General features: G+C 32.9%; 1 protein-coding gene across 3 annotated transcripts in view; it reads right to left on the reverse strand.

Annotated features, from left to right (window-relative positions):
• FSTL5 (follistatin like 5) overlaps positions 1–27,932 on the reverse strand; it is a 687,740-nt gene that overhangs the window by 86,232 nt on the left and 573,576 nt on the right. For 2 of the 3 annotated variants that reach the window (XM_040626410.1, XM_008685591.2), the window contains exons 10-11: positions 13,876–13,902; positions 4,396–4,514 (exon numbers count right to left, since the gene is read on the reverse strand). In XM_040626410.1, coding sequence (XP_040482344.1) covers positions 4,396–4,514; positions 13,876–13,902 — 146 coding nt within the window. The remainder of the gene's footprint in view (positions 1–4,395; positions 4,515–13,875; positions 13,903–27,932) is intronic. The other variant, XM_040626411.1, reaches the window with a different exon arrangement.

The following is a 27,932-nucleotide window of genomic DNA, read 5'->3' on the forward strand; positions in this document are numbered from 1 at the left end:
GTTTTTATCTAAATGTTACTAACTAATGAGTTATACTGGAAATTGCACTGCCATTCTTTTAATATCAACAATGACTTTGAAAAATATTATATTTATGTTTAATCTTTTCATGGGAAAAAATAATTCCAGGACTCACTTCCACTACTCTTACTCAAGGGATTTATCTTCTAAAATCCCAAGGAAGCGGCTTTTTTTTTTTTTCTGTAATAGAACTCCAAACTATCTTACACAGAATATTTGCACAGTACATTTTGACTATGTGCTCTTGAATTAATAGACCTATGAAGTTATATTTACCCTTAAAAACTTCATTGATAAATTATTCTATGAAACATTTTTCACAAACACATTAGAAGAGCACTGTTTTGTGGGAATTGTAAAGTAAGGAACAATGTTAGGGTGAGGAAGAAATCAGACATATATATGTCTAAACTTCAAGAACGCATAAAGGAATGAATAGCCCAAGGCTCTAAGCAATGGAATTTTCATCACATTCATTTAACAAATGTTGTTTGACTATCTGCTATGTGTAAGGCACCGTACTCAACATGTTGGGAATACAAACATGAATTAAATAGGCCCTTGACTAAAAGAGATAGTAAGATGTGATGGTTAATTTTATGTGTTAACTGGGCTATGACTAGGCTATGGTGCCCAGTTGTTTGGGCAAGCACCAGTCTAGATGTTGCTGTAAAGTTGTTTAGAGGTGATTAATACAATCGTTCCTTAAGTAAAACAGATCACCTTCCATAATGTGAATCCAATCAATTGAAAGCCTTAAGATTTAAGAATGAGATTTCCCAAAGAAGAAGGAATTCTGCCTCAAGAGTTCCACACAGAAATCTGCTTGAGTTTCCAGTCTGCCTATAGATTGCTAACTCAAAACTTCAATGTCATCTCGTGTCTGAGTTTCCAGTCTACTGGCCTCATCTGTGAATTTCAGACTCCAGACTACAACAACCACTCTTACCTGAATTTCCTGCTGGCTGTCCTGCCCTAGGGGTTTCAGACTTGCCCCCCACCCCACCGTCACTTGAGACAACTTCTTGAAATAAAAGATAGAGGTAGAGACAGAAATAGATGGAGATGGGGATAAATATAGAGATAGAGTCAGAGATCGAGAGATATAGATACATATATTAATTCTACTGGTTCTGTTTCTCTGGAGAAAAGTTTTCTCTTCACATAATACTCAACAATTTCCTCAGAACATTATTTTATAATTAGAAATGTAAATCTAGAAATGTAGCACCAAATAGCTTACACAGTTTGAAATTGGCATTTCTCTTGTGTTTAAATAGAAAACAAAATAGCATGGCATAAGAAATAATTATTTAGGAATAAAAAATAACAGAGCAATATGAAATAAAAGTTTATTTTCTGTAGTTCTTATTTCATATATACGGACTATGTTAATTACATAGGAAATATGTTTTTTTCTTTTTTGGTATTCATTGAATGTCTTTATATTCTGCACTTAACAGTAACAAGCAGGACAGTTTTAGCTGAGTCACAATTTTCAGTATTATTACTAATGCTTTAAAAAATATATTGGTCAGCTGAAATGTATTTGTGTTTTAATTTCAACACCCAAAGCAATAGAAAGGCCAAAAACACACATTTGGGGCACCTGGGTGGCTGTCAGTTAAGGGGCCAACTCTTGAATTCGGCTCAGGTCATGATCTCAGGGTTGTGAGATCCAGCCCCATGTTGAGCTCTATGCTCGGTGGGGACTCTGCTTGAAGATAGATCTCTCCCTTTTTCTCTGCCCCTCCCACCATTCATGCTCTGTCTCTCTCTCTCTCTCTCAAATAAATAAATAAATCTTAAAAAAAAAAAAAAACACATTGATAGTTGATTTCAAAAGTACAAATCTGACATTTTTTACTCTTTTTTGCTTACTCTTCCATTAGAGGATTAAAATTTTTGTAATTTTTTGTCTTATATAATGTAGGACAGCTAAATTATCCTTATATTTTCCTTCATTTTGCATTATGCATAAACTCATATGTAGGATGAATGTAAAGATTTCCATAGGCTGTGATTTGGAAAATCTGACGCACTAAATTAGTTCTTCGTAACTATCCCTGCTTTGACACTCACTGTTGATGTATGCTTGCAGATAAGGGTTCTCAGGTTGAAGGAAATGAGTGAAGGCTGTCATGATGGAGTTTGGTTTTCACTTCTTCAATTTTTAATTTTTATAGAAAATTATATATAATGTATATATGTATGTATGTAATTTCTCACTATATATAGCCAGACATATATAGAGAGACAGATATACATAATCCTATGTGGTTTCTACTTTAGTACTTTTAGGAGAAGTCTATGTATTCAAAAGCTTTAAAGAGAGAGGAATTCAGGTAAGTAAACTCACATCCCTATTGTCCAGACATGTCACAAAAGTGTCACATCAAGTTTTTGCTTCCTTTTCAGCTTTGGGTTTCAAATAGTTGTGGAATTAACTCATCCAGAGTCATCAAGAAATGTTTGAAAAAGCACATTCTTTAGATTTGCATTGAACCAAATTGCATTAAACCATTAACCGGTACTCTGGAATAGCATACTTGAAATGTAGGAAGAAAATTCTTTGTCTTTAAATTTGCAAATCAAATTCACGAGGTGACAGTTTTGTGATGAAAAGTATGGATTTCACAGATTATCTTATTAGTGTTAATAACCGAAGTTTCAAATTCTGTGATAGAACCAACACATCTGTGTCAGCTACAAAACTGCTGGTTCAGAGATAGACTCTCCTGCAAAATTATTTTGCTTTGATTTAAATCATTTTGATGCTACATTTCCTGTATCTTTGTGGTAGCCCTGATTTTTCATCCATAATATGAATGTGGTATAAAATTGCATTATTTGCTTTATCACAAGCAAATATTTATATTTTCACATATGCATTTATTTATTTACACACACACATATGTACCTTATTCAAAATGGTCGTAGTTATATGATTATAAAACAAAACAAAATCGTATGTGCCATTTAAAATGTTGTCTTACTTGTTAAACCATAGCTTAGCAAAAATTATAATAATTCCATTTAGCAATTTAGCTTATGACTGAAATATTTTTAAATTAAAAATGGTTTCATTTGTTTTATTTTATTTTATTTTAAAGATTTATTTATTTATTTGAGAGAGTGTGCACGCACCTGTGTGGGGAGGGTCAGAGGGCGAGAACCTTCAAGCAGACTTCCTGCTAAGTGTGGAACCCAACATGGGGCTCCATCTCATGACCCATGTGATCATGACCTGACCAGAAATCAAGAGCTGGATGCTTAACTGACTGAGCCACCCAAGCATCCCCAAATGTTTTCATTTCTTTTAAACAATCATGGACATATTGAGTTAAATTATTTCCTTTATTTTTCCTATAGAATATCTAGAAGGAAGCTGGACTATCTTATCTCACCCATATATTTTTTTATTATTTTAGGGCATAGATTTAAGGTGTAAATTTTTGTCTCCATGTATCTATACATGACAACAACCGTGGCTAGGCTGCAAATAGGAGTTCAAAGTAAAAAATCTAAACAATGGCATTAAATATTTATTTTACTCATATCTCATGGCCATGCCAACATTAAAAATGAGCATCAAGAGAGGTTCCATGATGAGGTCTACCAATATCTTATCCCATTTTGGGTGTTTGGTGCCTATTCAAACTTGTGTGGGAACACATAAAAAACATAGATACTTTAATATTACATATTTTGGTGTATACATGTTTATGTGGAGAGATACATATAGCTATGGCAACATAAAAATAATTATAATTTATTATTATCTTATTAAAATGCAGTCTCTAATATGTATAATCAATACCCATTTTGTTAGATATTATTTTACTTTCTGAATGCTGTACCAATATTTTACAGAAAAAATCTTCCTGGGATGGGCAAGGTAAACATAAATAAATAAAATAATTAATATTTTTCTATGTAAATCTACAGTATTCATTCCATTGAGAACTCATAAAAATGAGATAAAAAATAAAAAGGAATCAATATTTATAAAACAGCTAATAGACCCCAATTTCCCATCAGATTATTTGCATGCTATTTTCTTTCATTTTGTTAAAGTAACCATTGCCTACCAAAATATGAGACATTCTAAATTAAGGAGTAGGTAAAGTTATTACACAGTGTTCATTCTATGTATTTCACTTCTATTGCCTTTATTTTAATTAGAACAAGTAATTACATATCGTTTTTCCTCCTCGAATATTAAACCTGCATAGAATAACAACCAGTATCACAGTTTTAGTATTCTGCTCCCAAAACATCTCATATGTGCATGGATTTCACTGTGTTTCCGAAATATAATTCAACTTAACAAAACTGCCACTAAAACTGCAAAGGAAGTTTTTAAATACTTGCCTGAAATCCAAGGAGCTTTTCACTAGGCTTAATGTGCCTCTGAAATTCACATTCTATGGGTTGTATCACTTTGATTCCATCTTCATAAAAAACATAGAACATGTTCCCAATTCCCAGACCTTAGGAATAAAAACATATTCAAAAGTTCAAAATAAAATTATCAGAAATCTTTACAACCCAAACTCAGTGCTCCTCATAATACCAGCAGGAGATCAATTTGTAAAGTTGTGTGATGTTAATATGACAAACCATATGAAACCTTTACCGTGGACCAAAGCAACTTTCTGATATTATGCATTCTACTTTATTCTCTCTAATCTGCAATTCAGTATAAATGTTTCAGATAAAAATGAAAATTATAAGCCCTTTGTTACATAGACTTTGAGCCCAAGCCCCATTTAATTTAGGTGTTTTTTAAGGAATAAAAATATTTTTTAAGAATTATATTTATTGCATATTTTCATTATAGTTCCCTAGGGAAAATAAAATGTCATTCTTTGTAGAAATTTAGTTTACATAAAAACTGTTCAAAACAAAAAGACCAAGTCCTCTGGATTTTAGGGAATATATATTTTCCTAAAATAACTTTTGTAAATGTAATCAGTCCTACACAGAGGTCTTAGATCTCAGTTTTATACCGGCAAAGGTTGGGATCTACTCTATACTTTAAAACTTGAATTAATTTACAGTCTTAAAAAAATCTGAGTGAATGATTTAAATCATACTTTTAATTTTGTTCACACTACAGATTTGGGTGTATGATATCTCAGAAACTCATCTCACTTACTTTATCAAGCCACATGTAATGGGGTGCAGGATGCTAGAAATTTGACACCTGGAATGCGGTTGGGGTTAACTGATGCCAGCACCTGGGGAGTTCCATATATTCTACCTGTTCTCTTTGTCCCCTCTGCTTCTGCTTTGTTCCAGCGTGACCAGACCTAAGCGTATAGAGTCCTTTTCTTTTCTGATCCTCACCCAATCCCTTGCCCAGCTGTACTGGTTTGTACAATCACATTTATTCAGTCTAACTACAGCATACAGAATTCAATGATAGCATGGGTTCTTTAAAAGATAAGTAAAGATATTCGAATCTTGGTTGTTTGAAAAGCCATACCATTGCTGCTTAAGAGGTTTAAATTCTAAAAATATCGATAAAAAGAATTTATTTAAATACAAAAAATTCCCCAAGCATCATTTTCATTTTGATCGATAATACCTGCAAGGTTTATTAAGTCAAGCCTGAGGACCACGATAAAGGGTAGGTATTCATAAAAATATTTGTTTATTCAACTTAAACCATATTTACTCTTATTAAATATGTTCCTAGTTAATTAAAAAAAGTCTTCAATTTTGTCCATTGAGACATATATCCATCTATTCTTACGATTTAGAGGAAAATGTGTTCAAGTATAATTATGACTTTATTAGTGTTTATACATAGTGGTTATAATTTTCTTTTAACACATGAGATTATTTCTATCTAATACGCTTATGCATTTGAAGTGACTCCAGATTGTTTTGACACATATTATTGTTTTATAAATATCTGATAGCACTCATATTTTAAAACATGCAATCTTTATCAGTTAATTACATATTATAATTCCAGAGAGCGCTACATTATGTTGGAATATTCCTGAACAACAGAAGAAGTGGCAAAAACTAAATTCAAGTCACATTTTTCATAAAATAAATTTAGTAGTTGTCAACTCATATATAATTATAGTTGTGCATAAAGGAATATAAGGTCTATGTCCAAAGGGTGAAACTTTTAAAAAGTCAGGTTTTACTCAAAAACAATTGATACTTATCAGCAAGCTTCCATGTCAACATTAACATAGGACTGACATGTGCTGCATGTCAGTGACTATCAATTTAACATTATTGGTTGTTGAAACTTGGGAACAAGACCAGGTTGCAATGTGGTGCCTAGTTTTCAGCTGTGTCAGTTACACACTATGTTTTATGATGATTACAAAGCTCCTAAAATTGTTAATGAACATGACTCTCTCTTCCTTCTGCTGCTGCAAAATTCTGCTGCCCAGTCAGGAATTTGAATGTGTTTGAACCTGACAAATTCTCTAGGTCCAGACTGTTTGCTGTTTCTTGAAATATTTCTGCCTTTGCTCAAATGGATACTTTCATTATGTTATTTACCATAATCTGTACAAAATACAGTCAGTGAGATTCCACTGCATTGTTGCACTGATGAAATTTCTGAGCTATATTTTCCTCTAAAACCCAGCTAATCCATCCAAATCACTTGTTCAAATCTCAAGTCTATTTTCTTACTTTTTATATGAGTTACACATTCAGTGTTTTTACAAAGCATGAACTACTTTCCAGGTTACAGGTTATTGAAGAAATACAGATCTCATTATGCGAGGTTTACTTTGTTTTCGAACTTTATTGTTTTCAGTGGAAATACAGCTTTTCAATATTGATGAATAGTAATGACAACAAAATACCATATATAAATATATTAGCTAAAATAACAATTATAAAATAAGTAACTATTTTTTAATCACTTTGCTATGAATTAAAATTGTAATTATATCCTTAGAGCCATCTATGAGTTCCTCCTCTCTCTACCCACAAGAGGTATGTTTACCTTTTTTTTTTTTTTTTTGGCTAGGGAGACTTTTTTTAAAAGATTTTATTTATTCATTTGAGAGAGAGAGAGAGAGTGAGAGAAAGCGAGCACGAATAGGGGGAGGGGGAAGGGCAGAGGGAGAAGCAGACTCCCCGCTGAGCAGGGAGCCCAGTGTGGGGGCTGAATGTCAGGACCCGAGGATCATGACCTGGGCCGAAGGCAGACACTTAACTGAGCCACCCAGGCGCCCCTTGGGTAGAGAGATTTTTTAAGTCAAGTTTTCTGAAGGTTTTAGCAGCAGAACTTGTGACCTGAATATATGCTACAGATATGTTTCTTTTTAAATTTACTGCTATAATATTATACATATATACATTTATTGTGATTATACTGGGCACAGAATAATATAAATTACTTGATAATGAAGATGTTGGAAATTAAAGACACATACAGATTTTCATTTGGAGCATTCATTAGTTTTATTTGTAAAGAAAATAATAACGTATTTGTGTATGTTCACTATAACTGTTAAGTTTCCATTTCTGAACTTTTTTTGGGGGCAGATGGGAGAATGTAACAGAGAGATAATCTGCATTCTCTGGGTTCAAACAGCTCAGAGGCCAATCATGGCTCTAGAACTCAGTGTTGTACCATGGCAAAGTGACTCAGTCTATGCCATAATTCCCCCATCTCAAGTTTGGAGATAATAATTATACTTATGTCATACAGGTCTTGTAAGAATCTAGTTTGATGGAGAAAGTAAAACATTTAGCAGAGTGACTGGCACATAGTAAAATTTCAAAAAATGGTACTGTTGCTATTTTTATGACTGACATTATCTCTTCTTTTAAAACATTGATAGAAAAAAATGGTGAAATGGTATATAACCAGATTTTTTTTTTTTAAGATTTTATTTATTTATTTGACAGAGAGACAGCCAGCGAGAGAGGGAGCACAGGCAGGGGGAGTGCGAGAGGAAGATGCAGGCTCCCGGTGGAGGAGCCTGATGTGGGGCTCGATCCCAGGAGCCTGGGATCACACCTTGATCCGAAGGCAAATGCTTAACCCGAAGGCAGACGCTTAACGACTGAGCCACCCAGGCGCCCCAATATATAACTAGATTTTGATTTCTGTTTCCATGTTTTCCTCAAATCTATACTGTGAGACATACTGCTACATCTCAGTTTCCTAGGATATTCTATGCATCTATGAACCTGCTAAAAGATCGACTTCATTTCCTAGTAGGCAATTCTCATAGTCAATCCTTTCAGGGGGTCTGCAAAGTCAAAACTATTTTCATAATAATACTAAGGTGTCATTTGCATTTTTCTCTCTCATTCTCACAAATTAGATTCTTCCAAATGTAGAGTGTACTTTTTGACAGGCTACATGACATATGATGTAATGAGTGATATCACAACAATTCAGTGTAGAAGCAGATACAGGCATCCAGCATCTTCTATTCAATCAGACAGTAAAAAGATTTGCAAAATGCAAAACAATGTGAGTCTTTTCGTTTTTTTAAAATATAGCTTTAAAACTGTGTTATTTATGGGTACTTATAAATGAATTTATTATGGTTATTTTCAATAAATTCATAAATAAATATCTTTAATGTTTCTCAGTTTTATTTCTCATATGGTAAATATAGGTGGATAGGACTAACCCGCATGAACAAAAGCTTTTGGGTTCTCAATAATTTTGAAGAATGCAAAGGGGTTCTGAGTCCCAAAAAGATTAATAACCATGTAGGTTTCAGTTACAGTTCTCTCCTCATTCATGCATTGTATTGCAGGATATTACAAGAGTTCCTGGCTTTAGCTAAAAGCTTCACCCTCTCGTCACAGTAAGGATCGGCAATACAGGCAGCCTCTAGTTTCGTTTTTCATCCCCCGGTGAAGACAGACACGTGTACTTTGTCTTTTCCGGGTCGATTGTTAATCTAATGGAGTATAGTGGCTCCAGAAAGTGATCCATAATTTGTTTGTTCCTTGTGAGCTTTCTTTTTGCTTTGTTTTTCTTTCTCTACAGAGAAAGGACGCAAGCAAGAATTACTTGCAGTCTTGTAAGAGGGAAGTATTTCCCAGAGGATTTTCTAATCAATACTGCACCTTTAAATACGTGAAATGGACTGAGAAAAAATGGATGTAATGCACATGCCTGTCTCAGTCCTTTAGGAGAGTTGCTCATGAATAACAGCTTATTGTGATAATACGATGATATTATTTCTTATGTATAGCATATGTATTACATCATTTATATCAAGGATAAAATTTGGTTAATTTCTAATTTCTGGATGGACAACAATAACAAAGATAGTCAATAATAAAAGATATTTTGTGGTGATGTGTGTCTTCCTCTGCTTTAAATTGCCATTACTTTAGAATTTAAGTTATGGTCAAGAGCAAATTATACGATGCAGTGCTTTGGTAACCAATCAAAGGTAATTCAATAAGTTTTAGTGTTACAAGTCCTTCATTAGCTGATATTACTCTTTTCACTTTTAAGGGATCCTAAACTTATCTCTCTCTCTTTTTTTTTTTTTTTGAAATCTAGAAAAAAATCTCTTTTTTTAGCTAAAGAAAAATATAGGCAAGAGTAGATAGACAGTCCATATTGCATTTCTAATCCTGAATAACTTAGCAAGGAAAGATTGTTGGTTCATGAATATTCCCATGTTTTGTTTCTTTGTCTTTGGAGCTAAAAACTTTTTTACACACAAAGTAGCATCATTCCACTGCACCTCAATAAGATCTTTGTATTATGTTCAACTAAAATAAAACTTACACTCTCATTCTTGCTAGAAACTGAGTGGTTGTATCAAGCTCTTATTAGCCACTCTTATTCCAGCAAATAGGTGCTATTTCACTGGTTAGAGTGATATCTAAAAACAGTCCTTTTGAGTCACTATACCATTTCCAGAACTTTCGAACATATGCTGAAAAAGCTGAATGCAAATCGCAAGATTAATTTCACAGTTAACGATTAACGTAGAAAAAGTTATAATATAATAGAGTATTTGTGTTATGTAATTGATGTAAGTTGGAATCATATATAAAATTATATAATTATACATGTATCTATGTGTGTGTGTATATATATATATATATATATATACACACACACATTTTGTGTGTGTATATATATACACATATATCTGCAAATGGGTATCTCTTGTCAGATCACAATTTTGATTTGCAAAACTTTTAATGAAAGAATATAAAGCACTAAAAAGGTTAGGTTGATGTTAGTATTTGAAATATTAATGATAGGGGACTGGCTAATGAATATACCGAGAACTTGATCACAATTTAATTGGCGTCAGCTACTGACTGTTAGAAAGCATGGTCTTTACCACTCCACAATGCTATGACTTTCTTAGTTTGATGCATTCTGAGGCCTACGCTCTGAAACTCTTTTTCATTTTAAATAATTCATCAATATTACTGTGAGGCAGTAATCTGGTCCTGAGAACCTCAGCATTTTTTTCTCTAAAAATAAATTTATGAGAAGCTTATGGAACTCACAAAGTTGGTATATATATTAGTCTGTATTTCCCAACCTCCCTTGCAATGTGTAATAGTCTGGCCAATGAAATGTGAATAATTTCAGGATGAAGAAGTTAAAAGCTGACCTGCTTGCCATATCCTCTTTGCCCCACTTTGGTGACATTATAGGTCACAAAGCTAATCAGATTATGGTGTAACATGTAAGATTTGTTGTAAGGTTTCCCTGCATTTTCTATTTGCATTTTGTATTGGTAGGTGTAAATGAGCTTGACTAATATAGTGATTTACTTCAATCGTTTCTACATTTTCACATGAATAGATTCATAAATATTTACAAGGAATATAAGGGACATTCCATTTTTATAAACATAGAAGTTATTTTTTTGGCTTTCAAATCATTAGATGTCATATCCACCCAGTTTTTCCCAAAATAGGCTTTATTCAATATTGATCCTATAAATATTCATCAAAATAATTCCATGCTATAACAAATTTAGGAAATGCTATGCTATATAGTGAACCACCTCACATGTCTCTTTGGAGCTTGAATTTAGCATATTTAAAAGTTAAGATTAATTCATCATTAAGTAAAATGGCTTAAAGTCCTTTAATTTAGTGCTTATCCAAATTAAAACATGTATTATTAAATTCGATCATTTATTCCTAAACAGTTGTCCATTAAATAAACATTAAGGCATACTTTATTAGATTCTATTTTATTACAAGATCATAAAAAATATTGCAGAAGGAAACCAAACAATGGATCTTTTAAGGTATATTTTCAAATCATATAGTAAAATTAGTTATCAATTAGAATGATTAAGACTTTAACTTACTAGATCAAAATTTTCTTTAGAGAAAATATTCCTATCTTTATATTTCCAGTATTTTCAAAGTGCTTTGCATTTAACAGGCTCTTTAAAATATTTGTCAATAAACGAGTGACATATTTCCTCTCTAAACAATGTCTTTCTGCGTTCCTACAAACCGCAATGATGACTAGTAAAAAAACTGGAAGAAGAACCCAGAGAAGTAGAGGATGCTGTGCTTCAGGCTTAAATATCCATGTGATTCCTAAGATAATACATATTAAATTTAATAAAATCAATTTAGATTACAAAGTTCTAGCTAAGCTAGATTCTGATGCTCATGTTTAAGAAATAATTTTTCAGTTAAACAAAATTTTATGGTTTTAATACTTGCATATAAATACAATGACATTATGAGAGGTTTATGATTTTTAACTCGGTTTCCAATATTTATCGAAGCATGCCTGAAATTGGGATTCCCCAGTTGGTTCTCTCTGGGATAAATTTCTTTTGGGCATAGTAAAGAGGCAAGCATACAAACAGAACACATTACTACGGTGGAAACAAAAATAGATCTCAGAATTATGCAGTTCATATTTGCTATAATTCTATCATTTAAAAATAAAGGTAGAAAAATTTTGGAAGCTTTAGTTAGCTATTATTTTAATTACTTTTTATGAAATAATTGTATACACTGTTAGGATTCGGTGATTCCTCAAGCTGGTCTATTGTCTCTGGCCACCATTACTATTATTACATGCAATCATTTCTAATTGTAATGCCTTGCCAGTAACTGTGACATTGTAAAAAAATAATTTACAGATGCCTATGAATCTAAATCAGGCATATTGTTTTCTCAAGTATATTACGTTAAATCTTGTTTATTCTAAGAAACAACAAAGGACCCTGATGATAATTGTACATGAAATAAAAGATTGAAAAACTTTACCCAAAGACATTTATTATATATGTCTTAAAATTATCTGTAAAATCTACTAAATAACTATTATTTCTCAAGGACATATTCTCTGTTAAACAAAGTTATGAAGAGTAAGCAAATCATTGATGGAGAATAATTATTGAGAGTATACATGTTAAAAAAACTAACAGAAGAAAATTTTAAATAGATAAAAATGGTTTCATATAATGAATCTCTGGGTGATTTTAATTAATCTGGAGGTCTTATGTTTTTAAAGGTAGCCTGAAGACTATCATATTACTATTACATGTTAAAATTATAAAATAATAATGTTCATGGTTGTTATCAGTCAAATTATAAGAAAGCATTGTTTTACATACTTTAAGGACATTTACATATCACAATTTTATAACAAGAGTGCCAACTGTATTTCAAGCAATGTGTTTGAAAAATCTGACTCAGAGATGTAAAATAATATATCCAAATTTTACCAGCAAAAACCCAGCAAAGCCAAATCTGTGCTACCTGATCTCTGGCTATTTAGGTTTTGTTCCTTCCATTACAATGATAACATGAAATCAATTTTTAAATGCCCAGAGATATATTTGTTTGATCTGAAGAAGGAAGAAAGTATAGGAAATTTTGTTTAATAGATCTATTAATGCTAGGTTTAGAAATGACTATATTCATATGTTCAAATGTGAAATATCTAAGTGGAATAAAATGAGAAGGCATAGTCACACCAGACATTGAAGAAACCTATACAAAAGATTCTGGAAGCAACAAATACCAAGAGGAAAAAATGGTTGTGTGCCTCATCATTGAGAACAAAACTGAGATGCTTCAATTCTCAAATCACTTGAAGCTTATGAGACAGGGCCCTCACAGGTGGCAGTGACTCCAGTTCATATGGGAAACTATAATCAGGGAAGAGAAAGTTTGTCTAGGATGGATTAGGAGGCAATATTTTGGTCATTGCTTAGAGTAGTATAATGATGACTTACTACATTTTGCTCCTAAAAATTTAACTAAAGCACATGAGTACCTGGTCAAACACATTCTCCCCAGTCTTTATGAATAAGAAAAATCATAACAATAATAAATGGAAGTGGATACTATTTATAGAACATAGCCTATATTTAAGGGACTGGTAGCAGCCCTACTGAGCATAAACAATGATCCTTATTTTTAAGATAAGAAAACTGGGACATAGAGGGACCTCGGTTAAATAGGGGTGGAGACTAGATTTGATTCTAGATCCTTCAAGATCCTTTAAACCCATTTTCTTGAATAATTTATTACATTCCCTTGATAAGGCAATGGTTTTTATAATTTTTCTTTTTCTAATCTAAATCAGGGTTTATTATGGAGGTTATATTTAAGTTTGCTTTTATTTCTTTGACTTAATTTTAAATACTTAACCACTTCAATATATGATAATGTACTTCACTGGTTATGTATCAACAATAAATCAAACTGATAAAGAGTAATAAATATTTCTATTGGTATCAGGTTTACAAAAGAATATCAATTTATAATCAAACAAAAATACTGAGTCAACCTAAAAATAAATAAAGTAATTATTAAAACTGATAGTAATTAAATTAAGCAAAATAATCATGATATAAAAATAATGGAATTTAGTACCTTCTTCTCTCCACAATATGTTAGCTACTGCAGCATGGTAAAGGAAAAAGGAGAGAAAGAAAAATCAGTAAATAGAGCTTCAACTGCATAATAATATAAATAACTATTAAAGAGGTCACAATCTCTAGGATAGAACATGTACAGAAAAGTGGTGGTGGTGAATTCAACAAACTACTTTGAATTAACAAAACAGTAAAATGCCAGTACTAGCTAATAATGCTCTTTTCATTTCTTGAAATTGCCAATTCTTCTTAGGAATAAAGATTTTGTTAATAAACAAAGAACATTTTATGCATCACTGGAAAGAATGGGATATTTAGTTTATGTTATTAAAAAACATCTTTAGAACAAACATTGGTAGGTAAGACTATTTATTTAAGACAGTATACTTAAAAGTGGCTAACTGAAAAAATTTTTTAAAAAAATTCTCAGTAATCACAATATGTAATATTCCTACATAAAATGCAATATTCCTGAGCAAGAAGAGTTGTTTAATTAAAGGATTTAGAACACAGATGTAGCTTATTTTTAAGTAATACATGTTTTCACTTTTTAAACCAGACAATGAAATATATCTAAATATATCTTGCTTAGTTCAATGCACAATAATGATGCATATTAAATTGTTTCTGAACAAAAGGTATATTAAATATAGAGAGATTAAATCAATAGAGTTAAAATATTAAAAAGAAATAAAGAAAAAATACCAATTAGAAATATTCTCAGAGAAACATCTGCCTCCATTACTAATTCAAATTTACCCAAATTCTATATGTTTTCATAGCAAAATAATATGTCAAAAGAAAGTGTAACTGAGGTAGAATTTCATCTAAATATTCCCTGAATATTTTAACCATATTAAAGCATAATCACTTTTTTTTAACTGAACCCTCCCCATGAATGTAGCAGACCCAAGACTGTAGTCCAACGTTCCTAGTTGGAGGCTGAAGGCCCAAGTCATCCAGTTTCAAAACCTGCTAAACATTTTAAAAATAAATTTTTGTAAAGTAACATTCATCCTTTCAGGACATTTTGTGGTGCTGTTCTTGTGTCTACAGTGTTCTTGAAATGAATATGAAAATGATAGGTCCTATTTGCAAGGAGAGGACATAGACCTCAATTATCAGCAGTTAACCTCAGTCTGGAAGTAGATGATCCTGCGTAAAGTTTCATCAGAATGTCAATAGTAGTCACAGTGCCTATGTCATTCACTTCACTTCATTTGATCACATGGGCATTTTATCATCTCACATCATCACAAGAAGAAAGGTGAGTATGATACAATGAGGGTGAGACCATAGTCACATAACATTTATTACAGTATATTATTATAATTATTTTATTAGTTATTATTGTCAACCTTTTACTTTACCTAATTTATAAATTAAATATTATCATAGTTATGTATGTATAAGGAAAATAACAGCATATATGGAGTGTAGTACTATAAGCAGTTTCAGACATCCACTGGGAGTCTTGGAACATATTCCCTGCATGAGGGAGAATACCGTATTCAGAGAAATTTAAGTAATTGAGTATATTTGAAGAGCAAAACTGATAGAAGATGGGGCCAGAGAATTTTTCCATGAGTAGATCAAGAAAGTTTTTTGTACACAATGCAGAGGAGATTAAATTTTCTTCTGTAGGTTCAGGAAAGGCTGAGCCATGATTAGACGTAACGTGTGTGTGTGTGTGTGTGTGTGTGTGTGTGTGGTTTATAAAAAAAAATGGTAACAGACATATGTTTTCTCATATCTCCATTCATTTGCTCAGTGAGTACTGACTGAGTGCCTAGCATATGTCAGACATTGCATTCACTGATACAATACACAGATTACCCAGGCCCAATCTCTGTTAATAGAGTTTATATTCTAGTTGAGGAAAAATATATACATTATTCACAACGCAACAGAGAAAAAATTTTAAATTACACATTTAATGGGTTGTGAAAGAGAGGAACAGTACTGTGAATGTTTTTAGCAGGTGGATTAAACATAGGGAAAAACCGGAGGTGAAGGATGCAAGATGAGTAAGAGTGAACCAAGTGAGGATTGTAAGAATAAGGTTTCTAGAGAGAAGAAAAAGCCTGCACAAAACCTAGTGGTATACATACCAAAGCACTGCTAGTTTAAAGGAGTGAAGGACAGAGATATTTTCAAGATAGGCAATCATTTATGAGAAAGTACCAAAAAATACATGGTTTGTGATATTAACATCAAACAAGATAAAATTCAAGGCACTTCATATTGAACTTAATATTATATAAACTAAAAACATAATATTAAAATATGAAGCAAAAACTGTTAGGATTGGAAACAAAATTGATAAATCCACAATTGCATTCTATTTCTTTAACTCACCACTCTCAGTATTTGAAAAATTAAGAGAAAAAACACGAAGTTTCAATAATATAATTAGTAAGAATGAATAAGTATTTTCATAGTGAATGTTGTGCTCTACAAACAGAATGTTGAACGCTACAAATAAAAGTGTTTTTTTCAGATTTTCTGGAAAATTTTCAAGAGTGTATCCAAAGTAAACTAGAAAATGAAAAGTCTCTATTTTGTAGGTATATTTCAATCAGCATAAATAGTTTAGACATTTGCAGACAATGATAAAACAAATATGAAAATCTGTGAGACCTGTTTAAACACACAAAATTCTTCCATAAATTAAATTTTAAAAAAAATCAAATATGGGGGCACTTGGGTGGTGCAGGCGGTTAATGTCCGACTCTTGGTTTGGGCTCTGATCTTGGGGTTGTGAGATGGAGCCCCACATTGGGCTCTGCCCTCAGGGCAGAATCTGCTTGTGATTCTCTCCCTCTCCCTCTGCTCCTCCCCAGTGGTCTCTCGCTCTTTAAAATAAATAAATAAAACTCTTTTAAATAAATATATAAATAATAAAATATGATTACAATTCATATAAGACAACAAAAATGAGAATTCAATATGTGGACCCAAAAAGTTTTGGCCAAGAGATAATACATAGATTTAATTGATGCATTATTGATGCAATTGATGCAAAATAGAAAGAGGGAAAAAGAGGAAGGCAGAAGTGGAAGCAGAACCAGGAGGAAGAAAAAAGGGAAAGAAATGGGGAGACAAGGAAGATAAAAGGAATGACTATAGCTATGATTTTAAATTAGTGTAGTTTTTTTTTTTTTGTAGTTTCAATTTTTATTTAAATTACAGTTAGTTAACATATGGCGTAATATTAGTTTCAGGAGTAGAATTTAGTGACTCATCACTTTAATGTAGAACTTTTGCTAATAAATTTGATAATCTGGATTTCACTAAAAAAATCCAAGGAAATATAAATATCCAAATTGAAATGAAGAAAAAAATTGAATAAAAATAACCATGGTACTGATTGAAACATTTTTTAATTTAAACTTGGTTAATTAACATATAGTGTATTATTAGTTTCAGAGGTAGAGTTCTTATATAATACCCAATGTTCATTATACCACATGCCATCCTTAATGTCCATCTCCAGTTACCCTATCCATCTCCAGTTACCCTATCCCCCCACCCCCAGCAAACCTCAGTTTGTTTCCTATGATTAAGAGTCTCTTATGGTTTGTTTCTCTCTGTGATTTTTGTCTTGTTTTATTTCTTCCTCTCTTGTCCTATGATCCTGTTTTGTCTCTTAAATTCCACATATGAGTGAGATCATATGATAATTGTCTTTCTCTGATTGACTTATTTCTCTAGCATAATACCGTCTAGTTCCATCCATGTCATTGCGAATGGCAAGATTTCTTTTTTTGATGGCTGAGTAGTATTCCATTACACACACACACACACACACACACACACACACACACCACACTCCACACTCCATCAAGGTGGACTAAAACTGTATGTATGTGTATGCATGCACATGCTCACGAGCTTACCAAAAATTAACATATAAATATATATTGTATATATGTTACACACAATATATGATAGTTTGATTATAACATATTATTTTTGCAAATATTTGAAGAAAATTTTCTTTAGTTTGGTTATTAGTGATATTATTTTTGCAAATATTTAAAGAAAAAAATTTTTATGCTTTTAACCCATTGTTTTTATTGGGATATTATATATATATATATATATATGGTTTTATTTATTTGAGAGAGAGAGAAAGAGAGAAAAGAGTATGAGCAGGGGTAGGGGCAGAGGCAGAAGCAGACTCTCCGCTGAGCAGGGAGTCTGATGCAGGGGCTTATCGCAGGACCTTGGGATCATGACCTGAGCCGAAGCCAGATGCTTAACCAATTGAGCCACCCAGGTCTATTTTTTTTTTTTGTATTTTAACAGCTACTTACATATTGGAATGGCTTTGTTTTACCATACTGATTTATCTTTCACATAATAAAACAGCTAGCTATAGTAAATGCAGGCATAATCATGCCACTTATTTGCTTAAAAACATAATGCATATTCATGTGTGTGTGTGTGTGTATGTGTATACTCTCAAAGTCCTTACCACTATATACGGTCTTCTATGACATGCCTGTATCATATTAAACTCACATTCCAAACATCAAGACATTTTGAATTTCTTCATCTTTACCCATATTTGAAATCTGACAGTAATACCTGTAATAATTTTCCTTTAAACCAGCTTAATTTTTTTTTTTAATCCTGTAGAACCAAGATTCTGGGCTAAATAAGTTGCTTTTTGTTTTGTTTTGTTTTGTTTTTCTGTACCTAGAGAATCCTATGAAACACAATGCAGCCCTTAATGTAGCATAAATGAAATTTCTGTTCTGAAATCTTTTATTTATAATTGGACAACAAACCCCTCAAAATTAAGACATCCGGTAATTTAATACTTATTCATAACTTAATTAAAATGTAAAATTCTTTCTGAAGATAACATATGCCTTATAATGAAAATGTGCTTCAATGAAACAGATGTCTGGACACGAGTAACAGAATTTTCTATGAATGCCTTTTTTAATAAAGTGCCTTATTTTATATACTAGGGACTTGCAATTACATTCAAAATGATGGATCTCATGTTAAATATGCTATCTGTATGTGGAAATATAAAAGTAACAGCAATAAGATGATTAACTACACAGCAGCCTGGTATAGTACTGAACAGCTATTTTACTTGGCCACTCACATGGAAACTGGTTGGCTTTGCAATTAAATAAGTTTTTGCTTGTCCTTATCTTTGAAAGTGTAAGGTTTTCACTAGTGGAAAACATTTTTTTAAAAACTGCATTTATGTAAAGATAACATTTTAGTTAGATGTCTTATTGACTGCTTCTCCTTTTGGATTTAAGAAATTGACTTAACTTCAGAAGGCAAATGGAAAAGGGCAATGTTAAAAGAAAATGTATATAAAAATTTAATGTATCTAAAAAATGTATGGTTAGTATTATGGTAGCTGAAATTTCTCTGAATGTGCATATGGAAAATGAAATGAGACATTTAACATATACTATTTTTAGGATGGAAAGCTATGTAAGATATGTCAAGTACATTGCCTGCCATGTGCCAAATTCAAAGCCACTTTCAAGTAAAATCGTCATTTGTTGGGCACTGACTGAAGATGATTCTTCCCTCTGTCTATACAGATTCCCAGCCTAGTGTCCACCATTAGCTGATGAGGCCAGAGCGCCCAGCTTACATTAGGGAATACGACTCAGAAATTGACCAGAAATCTGTGGTCTTAATTCCTATAAACTGATGAAATGGGATAATCAGATTCTTCTCAGGGGTAATTTGAGTCAAGAAATCATGTTAAGAACCAGAGAGCACAGAGAACCAGAATTGTAAGAACGCACAGCAAATGGCAGCATGACATAGAGTCAGGTCCCCTGATGATTTATGACAACGAAGAGAACTCAAAAGTGTGAAAGGGACTCTTCCGTGGAGGGAGAGAGTCAGAGGTTGTCTATGAAAGATCAGTTTCTGGGTTCTGAATGTGGATACATCCTTGACTGCTTCACATTGCCAGTTTAACAACCACATCACTTTAAAAATAACCTATACTTAACCCAGTAGAGAACCTACTTCTGGCCACCAAATAGTCTGAGTGAAACCAAGACAATGTGACCCATGTCAAAAGATTAAAGCCACAATACAAAACAAACAAAAACCATATCCATCTTTCCAGGGCACCTGGCTGGCTCAGAAGTAAGTGGGGGTCATGAGTTTGAGCCCCACACTGGGTGTAGTGATTACATAAATAAATAAATAAACAAACATAAAAAAATAATATCCATCTTTCCTTCCAATGCCAAGTCAAGTAAGCCTATATTGCAGTAGTTATCACATGATGCATAAAAAATTATCTCAGACTTAGCACCTTTAAACAACAAAAAACATTTATGGTATTTGTGGTGGTGGCTTGGCTGAGAGGGTTCTGATTTCAAGTATCTCATGAGGCTCTATTTTTCTGAGGGCTTAACTTGGGCTGGAAGATCCACTTCCGAGGTGGCTCACTTAAATGGCTGGCAATGTGGTGCTGGCCGTTGGCAGAAAGGCCCAGTTCTTTACTTATGGGACACTCCCCAAGGTTGCTTACATGTTCTCACATACTGACAGTTGGCTTCCCCCAGAATGAGTGATCCATGATAGTAAGGCAGAGGCCATAATGCCCTTTTTCACCTGGCTTCAGAAGTCATATACCTTCACCTCCACCCTACTCTATGCGTGATAGAGAACTGATCTATTTCAATGTGGGAAATAATACAAGGGTGTGTATCACAGAAAGGAGGATTATTAGGACCATCTTGCACACCACAGAATGTTAGTGTAACAGACTGCTTACTAAGCAAACATAACTTCAAGAAGATATTTCTAGCTAACATTCTCCCAGCCACACTGCCAACACCCGAGCTTTTCTTAATAGAAATTCTAAGCCCACCACTGTCAGAAAGTGACTTGATTTTAATAATTCTTCACGCAAATGATTGCCATTTTTACATGAAAAACAATAAACAATGACATCATTAAACAACTGTAGTGATTAGCTGCAGATACACGGGAAAATCTCTGCCTTCTAACATGTACCCTACCATTTTAAGTAGATGGCAAACAAAGTTACTTCCTCTTTTGCTTTAACTTCCTCAGCTAGAAAATATACCAAATGGTTGATTAGAGAATTACAAAATAAAGTGATTATTAAATATTTTAAATAGAATGTGGCACATAATTAATTGCTCAGTAGATCTCGGCTATGTAGTTATATATACATATGTCCTAAGTAAAACTCAAGATAATCATACCAATAGAAATTAAATTAATAGAAATGTTGCCAAAACAAAACATTGCATAAAAGTATATCCTAACCTATCATTAGGGCTATCAGAGGATTCTCCTTATTATCATTTGAGAGAACAAAGTAATTAGAGAAATAGAAGACTACTTGGATATTAATTAACATTATGTGTAAGGAAACAATGAAAAATGGCAGACTTTAAAGCTGTTGCAGTGCCTCCTAATTTTTATAAAAGAGTATTATTTCTAATACTTTTTTTTAAAAGATTTTATTTATTTATTTGACAGAGATAGAGACAGCCAGCAAGAGAGGGAACACAAGCAGGGGGAGTGGGAGAGGAAGAAGCAGGCTCATAGCAGAGGAGCCTGATGTGGGGCTCGATCCCATAACGCCAGGATCACGCCCTGAGCCGAAGGCAGACGCTCAACCGCTGTGCCACCCAGGCGCCCCCTAATACTTTTTAAAGATTTATTTATTTGTTTTGTAGAGAGGGAGGAAGAGGGACAGAGAGTGAAGTCTAGAGTCGAGGGAGGGGCAGAGGGAGAGAATCTTCAAGCAGAATCCCCACTGAGCACCAAGCTAGATCTCAAAACCGATGAGATTGCGACCTGAGTCAAAACCAAGTGTCGGACACTTAACCGACTGAGCCACCCAGGCACCCTCTAATAATTTTTATTACTTTTCTTATATTCTGAATTTCTCAGTACTTAATATTTAAATATCTACTTAATATATTTATGTTACATCTGATGTTAACACGTAAATAGAATTATATTTAAATATAGAGTAAAATAAGAGATATGAAACCTTTGAAAGAAATTAACTACTTTAAAACATTATTTATTATTAAGATAAAGGTTGTTAGGCAAATATTTCATGAGGGAAATTACAAATTATAATTACAAACCTCAAGTACATTAAATATCTTGATAGTTAAGAATTCTGGATAAATGGATAGTTTATAATTCAGTTAAAATTGCTCATCTTTAAAGATATTATAAAAGAGATTAGTAGCACTGCAATAAAAGGCATCTGACACCCAAATGAATACCCACTGCAGTCCGCTATAAACTTAGCATCTGAAATTTCTAGCAGTCACAAGATAAAAAGAAAAAAAAAATTTGGACTTTACACTGAGAAAGTGTTCATGTAGAAAATGACATAATGTCTCATAAAACAAGCTGATTATAAGTTAACAGAGGTTAACTTCTTCTTAGAACAGATTTCTAAAGAAATTGCATGAAATATACAGACAAATTAGATAGTATAAGGTTTTTATGAGAATTCCATGTGCTAAAAATGTTAAACTGCTTAGAACAGTGACAGGTGCATACTCACACACACTCATGTATGCACACACACACACATGTTTATATGCATATGGACACATATATTTTTGGAAAACAAAAACATGTTTTTCTTAAACATATATTCAAAGGTAAGAACTTGATATTGTGACTCAAATATGAAGCAACTTGTAGCAATAATTAGCCTATATATCTTGTTTTTTAATTAAGAGAAATAAAATAATGTTTGTGTGTACACAGGGTTGAGGAACACGTGTTTAACATAGTCCTGGAAACATTCTTTGTCAAATATCAAATATTAAAAGCCTTAGCAGGCCAGTGACAAGTTCTAAAATGAATTCACATTTGTCTCTTACAATTGCTTAAACTATTTACATCGTATTGATTAAAGTGAATTTCCTATTGCTTTTGATTTGCTTTTGGACACAATAAGCACCAGACTTGGCACTCTATTACAAAAATGTAAAATGTGATATTCTCAATCTGCTACAGTCCTATTTTATAACAATAAGGTCACACGTAGCCTGGATGGCTCAATTGGTTAAGCGTCTGCTTTTGGCTCCGGTCATGATCCCAGGGTCCTGTGATCCAGCCCCACATCTGGCTCTCTGCTCAGCAGGGAGCTTGCTTCTCCCTCTCCCTCTGCGCCCCACCCCTGCCCCCACTCATGCTCTCTCTCTTTCTCTCTCTCTCCTTCTCTCTCCCTCTCTCAAAAATAAATAAATAAAATCTTAAAAAAAATTAATCCACATGTAGTGGGATTAAAGGGATGACTAATTCTAGAACTGAATTCATTTTCCCCAAAGTATTTTAAGTATATCTCAGCTCTTCAACAATTTCATGATAGAGAACCCAGATATCTGTGTTATGCAGTAAGCATTTTGTTGTAAAAATATTAATTGGAAAATTAGAAACCAATATTAAGTTTTATAAAAGAATTTCAGTTTAATCATGGAAGCGCTTGTGATCTTGTTAGAAAGTATCCTGACGGTTCCAAGATGAGTTCTCACTGGACGGACACTCATGTCCACTTTGTTGACTGAGTCATCCTATCAAAAAGGATTGGTTTGCACTGGCCAATTCAACTTCAGACCGAGGTCTCTCTAAGTGGTTTTTCTCCTGGATATTTTTCCTCCTCTTTGACTTAATAGTGAATGTAGTACCTCCTCAAAAAAATTAGCCTCTTTATTTTGCTTGCATTAGTGGAAAAGAAATGGCAGTTTTTGCCTGAAATGACATCATAAACTCTAGATTTTGTTCTCAGCTCTTCATTGTATCGTCACTCACTAGTCTATGTTTTCCTAAAATTCTCAATAGACACACTTCTAATTATTGAAATTTACTCACATGTTTTTAACATATCATTCAGATAAACTAAGTGAAACATGGTGTTTTTAGTATGGTAAACTAAGGATCAGTTCAATTGTTTAAAGAGGAAAATATAATGAAAGCAGAAAAATGTCTCCAGTCATCCACAGTTTTTCTTCCCCTAAATTAACTAACGTGCTTCTTACGTTGTTCCATTAAGACTCCTGATTGTAATCTCACCTGATTTTAAATCTTTAATCTTCCAGAACCCTAATATCTTCTCTATGGAGATATTATCATTACTGTTTTAAATGCCTGCAAAGAAGCTTGAGAACCTCAATTCTTTCTCATCACGTGAGAAGGGGGAAATTAAAGCATGAAGACCGAGTAAAGGAAGCAAAAATGTGCCCCACCACTACAAATAAAGATTAGGCATTTGTAATTACCGCCCATATTATTCTAACACATACTGTCTTCTCTTTTGAAACATCACTGCTACCTCGGGGAGCAGGATCACCGCTTAACAACTGTTCCAATGGAGAAGCAAATGCTGGAGAATCGTAAAAGGAATAAAGTGGTCTGTTGGCCTCTAGTCCTGTCTTTCCTCTCTCCTCTTCTTTCACATCTCCACCCCTACGCCATAAAGATTCTGTGTTAATAAGAGCGAACCACGCCAGCTGCCGTCTTCCTTCCATTGTCAACACTGAAGAAGGGCAGAACAAACAGACAGCAGTGATACTCCAGCAGCTACAATTACTGGCACGGAGCAAAGGGATTGGGGTCAAAGATGCTCAGCAGAGACGAGACAGGGAGAGCAAAAAAAAAAAAAAAAAAAACTAGGCCAAGTAGCAGCAGTGCAGCCGCCCGTGGCTGTGGTAAGAATGAACGTTGACGCCGAAACGTGAAAGCATTTTCAGCTGAAGCCTCCTGATACCACAGTGACTCTGCACGCGTGTAACCTTTAATTATTGCTCCCTCTTGAAAATAAAATGTGGTGAGGCATGACTTGGAGAATACTATATGAGAACACTTTCATATATTTAAAAAAATTTTTTTTACTAACATCCCCTATGAAACTTACCTTTCTTCCCATACTCTCCAAGAAGCAGCAGCAAGGATAATTATCCGATTTGAATGAAACTCTGATATCTTATGTTCTAGGGGCATTTTTTTTTTTCAAATTTGAGGATAAAAGGTTTGGATGGGATTCAAAATAGAATTTAGCTTCACAGAGAAGTGATAGAATATATAAGATACAAGAATAAATAAATAGTTGCCACACCTGTTAATAAAAATGTTAAGCACTTTCTAAATATATCTGAACTTCAGAGTATTTTGCTACTAAATATAAATCGAAGATATCTAGTTTGGAATTCTCTCTTGAGTGGGCCAAATCTAGCTTATGCTACTACCACTTTTACCCATTTTTTTAAATCCATTTTCATAATTTTTATCCATTGTTCAATGTATTTAAGAAAAATTTAAAGCTAATAATCACTGACCCAGAATAATAACAATAATGGTAATCAGAACAAATACTTATTGAGCCCTCATTATGTGCTAGACAGTATGAGAAGTATTTTACAGCATTGGATCCATTAGAATGTTATTTCTATGAATGTCTCCAATTGAGTTAATTTCTATAATAGCTTAATCTAAAAAAGCAAAATAAAGCAAGCATGTATTAAAAATATAAGAGGTTAGTCAAGTAGTCTGGGATAAAATAATAATATTCCAAAAATAAATCAAAGAACAGAACAACCACTTTTTAAAGTATCACATAAAGTGTTTTCATATTAGCCTCTGTAGCCAGAGTTGTTTATCTGGCCAATATCCTACCAACCGTATTTATATCAGTGTGAAGTAGAAATTGCTCAGGGGACCACAAAAGTATTAAGTTGACAGTAGATTATCTTCTATCTATTATCATAATAGAATCTTTCCAGTGTCAGTTTTGCTGTAATTTAATGGTTACAGATTAATAGGCATAAGCAGCCTAAGGCGTAATTTTAGTCCTTGACTATTTTAATATGATTATTTATTATGAAAAATAATACTTTATGAATGCACTGGTTTTCTTCTTAGAAGTTCAAATAAGCTGATGAACCATGTAACACTACTTTCGGGAAATGCTATTATGCCAAATACTCTTCAAAAGATGGATAAAGGGAGATAATTCAACCTCACATTGAATGCTCACATTAATTGTGTTCCACCAGCATGCTATACTGAGTTTGCACAATACACGTTCTGTTTTGAGATTAAATACAAGCCTGTTTGTCTTATAAACTATGCTGGGAATTAGAGTTTTGGTTAATTCTACCCAGCCAATAAAAAACATGGTAAAATGTCCACTATATGTTAACAATAAAACCTAGCAAAAAAATGCTTATTGTGATCTCGCTAAATACTGAATAGTGGAGAATTTTTACCTTTGCAGAAACATAGCATGTACAAATCACTCTTAATTTGACTTTTTCCATTCATGCAGTTCAAGTCCTTCTTTAATCTGGTTCTACCCAATGATTTGTTCTCACTATGTGTTGTAAATTCCCAGCAAGCATTTTTATTGTCATATATTACACAAAGTTCATGAAACCTACCATGTACTTTATGACGATTCCCTGAGTTTGCTATACTTTTAAGTGTCTGGCTGTGGAAGTATCACGATAGCCACCAAGTATCAGCTCAAATGTCACCACCTCAATAAAGAAAGGCTATGCTGTGCAACTCAGTTGGAATTTGTTGTTTCTGTGTCTGCAATCCTATCATACCTGGCTTATATGCCTAGTGAAGCAATTTTTTATTCCGCCATGCATATGGCTTCTTTACTTCTACTGGCACTAAACTAAGCCTTTCTGAAAGGAGAGAACTATTAACCGCATGCTACCAACATGTTTGTTTTTGTGTTTGTTTTTACTTCAGTAAATATTTAATAAGTGAAAGCATGAATGAACAAACCTATTGTTCCTTATGGGTTTTTTGCTCTCCTTACAATGAAATCTTTTATTCACTGTAAATTTTGTAAATATCCGTGTTCTAATAGACAATTAAGAAAGGAGTAGATAAGTTTGAAGTAATATTGACATTCAGGCACATGGGAAGGTAACCAGCTTCACACACACATTTAAATTATAGCCATTGTAAAAAGTATTTAAATTAAATTTAGTTCAGTTGCCATGGAAATATGGATGGAATTAAAAGGCAGATAAAAAAGAAATTACAAATTGTAGCAAAATATTAAGTACATGGCAGCTTCTTCCTAAATAACTTCTGAACGAATGGCAATTCAACGTTTCTTTAATACATGCGATTGCTGGCTCCCAAGCTATATGCAAAATCAGCACTAATAGATGATGATACCAATGTGCTTTCCAAAGGGTGGTAAAGCTGACACTGGGACTAACAATGTCTAATGATTCTTATTTTTCCAAATCTCACCAAGTCTGGTTTTATGCAGCTTTTCAACTTTGGTATTCTAGTACATGCAAAATGACATTTCTCTCTAGTTGTAAGATATTTTTCCTTGACACCTAATGAGGATTAACATCTTTTCATGATATATATTGCCACTTTGTTTTTTCTCATCTCTGAAAGTTCTTTTTAAAATTATGCTCTAGTTTTCTTTTGAGTTGTTTCATTAACATCTTTCTGTCTGTCTATGATACGAAATTCTTATCAGTTATTTGTATTGACAATATCTTGGGGATAAATTTTTATGATCAGAACTTCTTAATTTTAACATAATCATGCTATTTCCTTCAATGTTTACTCTGCTTTTGAAATACAGCCCTAAAATTACACTTTGATATTAACATCAGTATAACTGTAATTTGTACAATATCAGTTGTAATATATAGATATCATGTGTGTGTATATATATATATAGTCTTTAGTTAAATTTCATTATAATAATTAAACTGGAAAAGTGATCATTTTTGTTTATTCTATAGTATTGTTAGTCATCTGAGTCCAAACCATCTCTAGAAACATTTTGACGTTCTTATTGAAAAATGTTTGAAAAAAATTAAAAAAAAAATGTTTGAGATAAAAACAAATATTTTTTTCACTAATAATTTATTTTCTATTACAATTTCACTATTGCTAGAATGTTTCCAAAAATTTTATTATTGTTTACATCGGAGTTTAGTATAAAGATATTTACTAGGTAGATCAATTTAGGGCAAAGATATTCATATTGGCCTTCAA

The sequence above is a fragment of the Ursus maritimus genome, unplaced genomic scaffold (genome assembly GCF_017311325.1).
Source record: "Ursus maritimus isolate PB19 unplaced genomic scaffold, ASM1731132v1 scaffold_11, whole genome shotgun sequence".
Taxonomy (NCBI): Eukaryota; Metazoa; Chordata; class Mammalia; order Carnivora; family Ursidae; genus Ursus; species Ursus maritimus.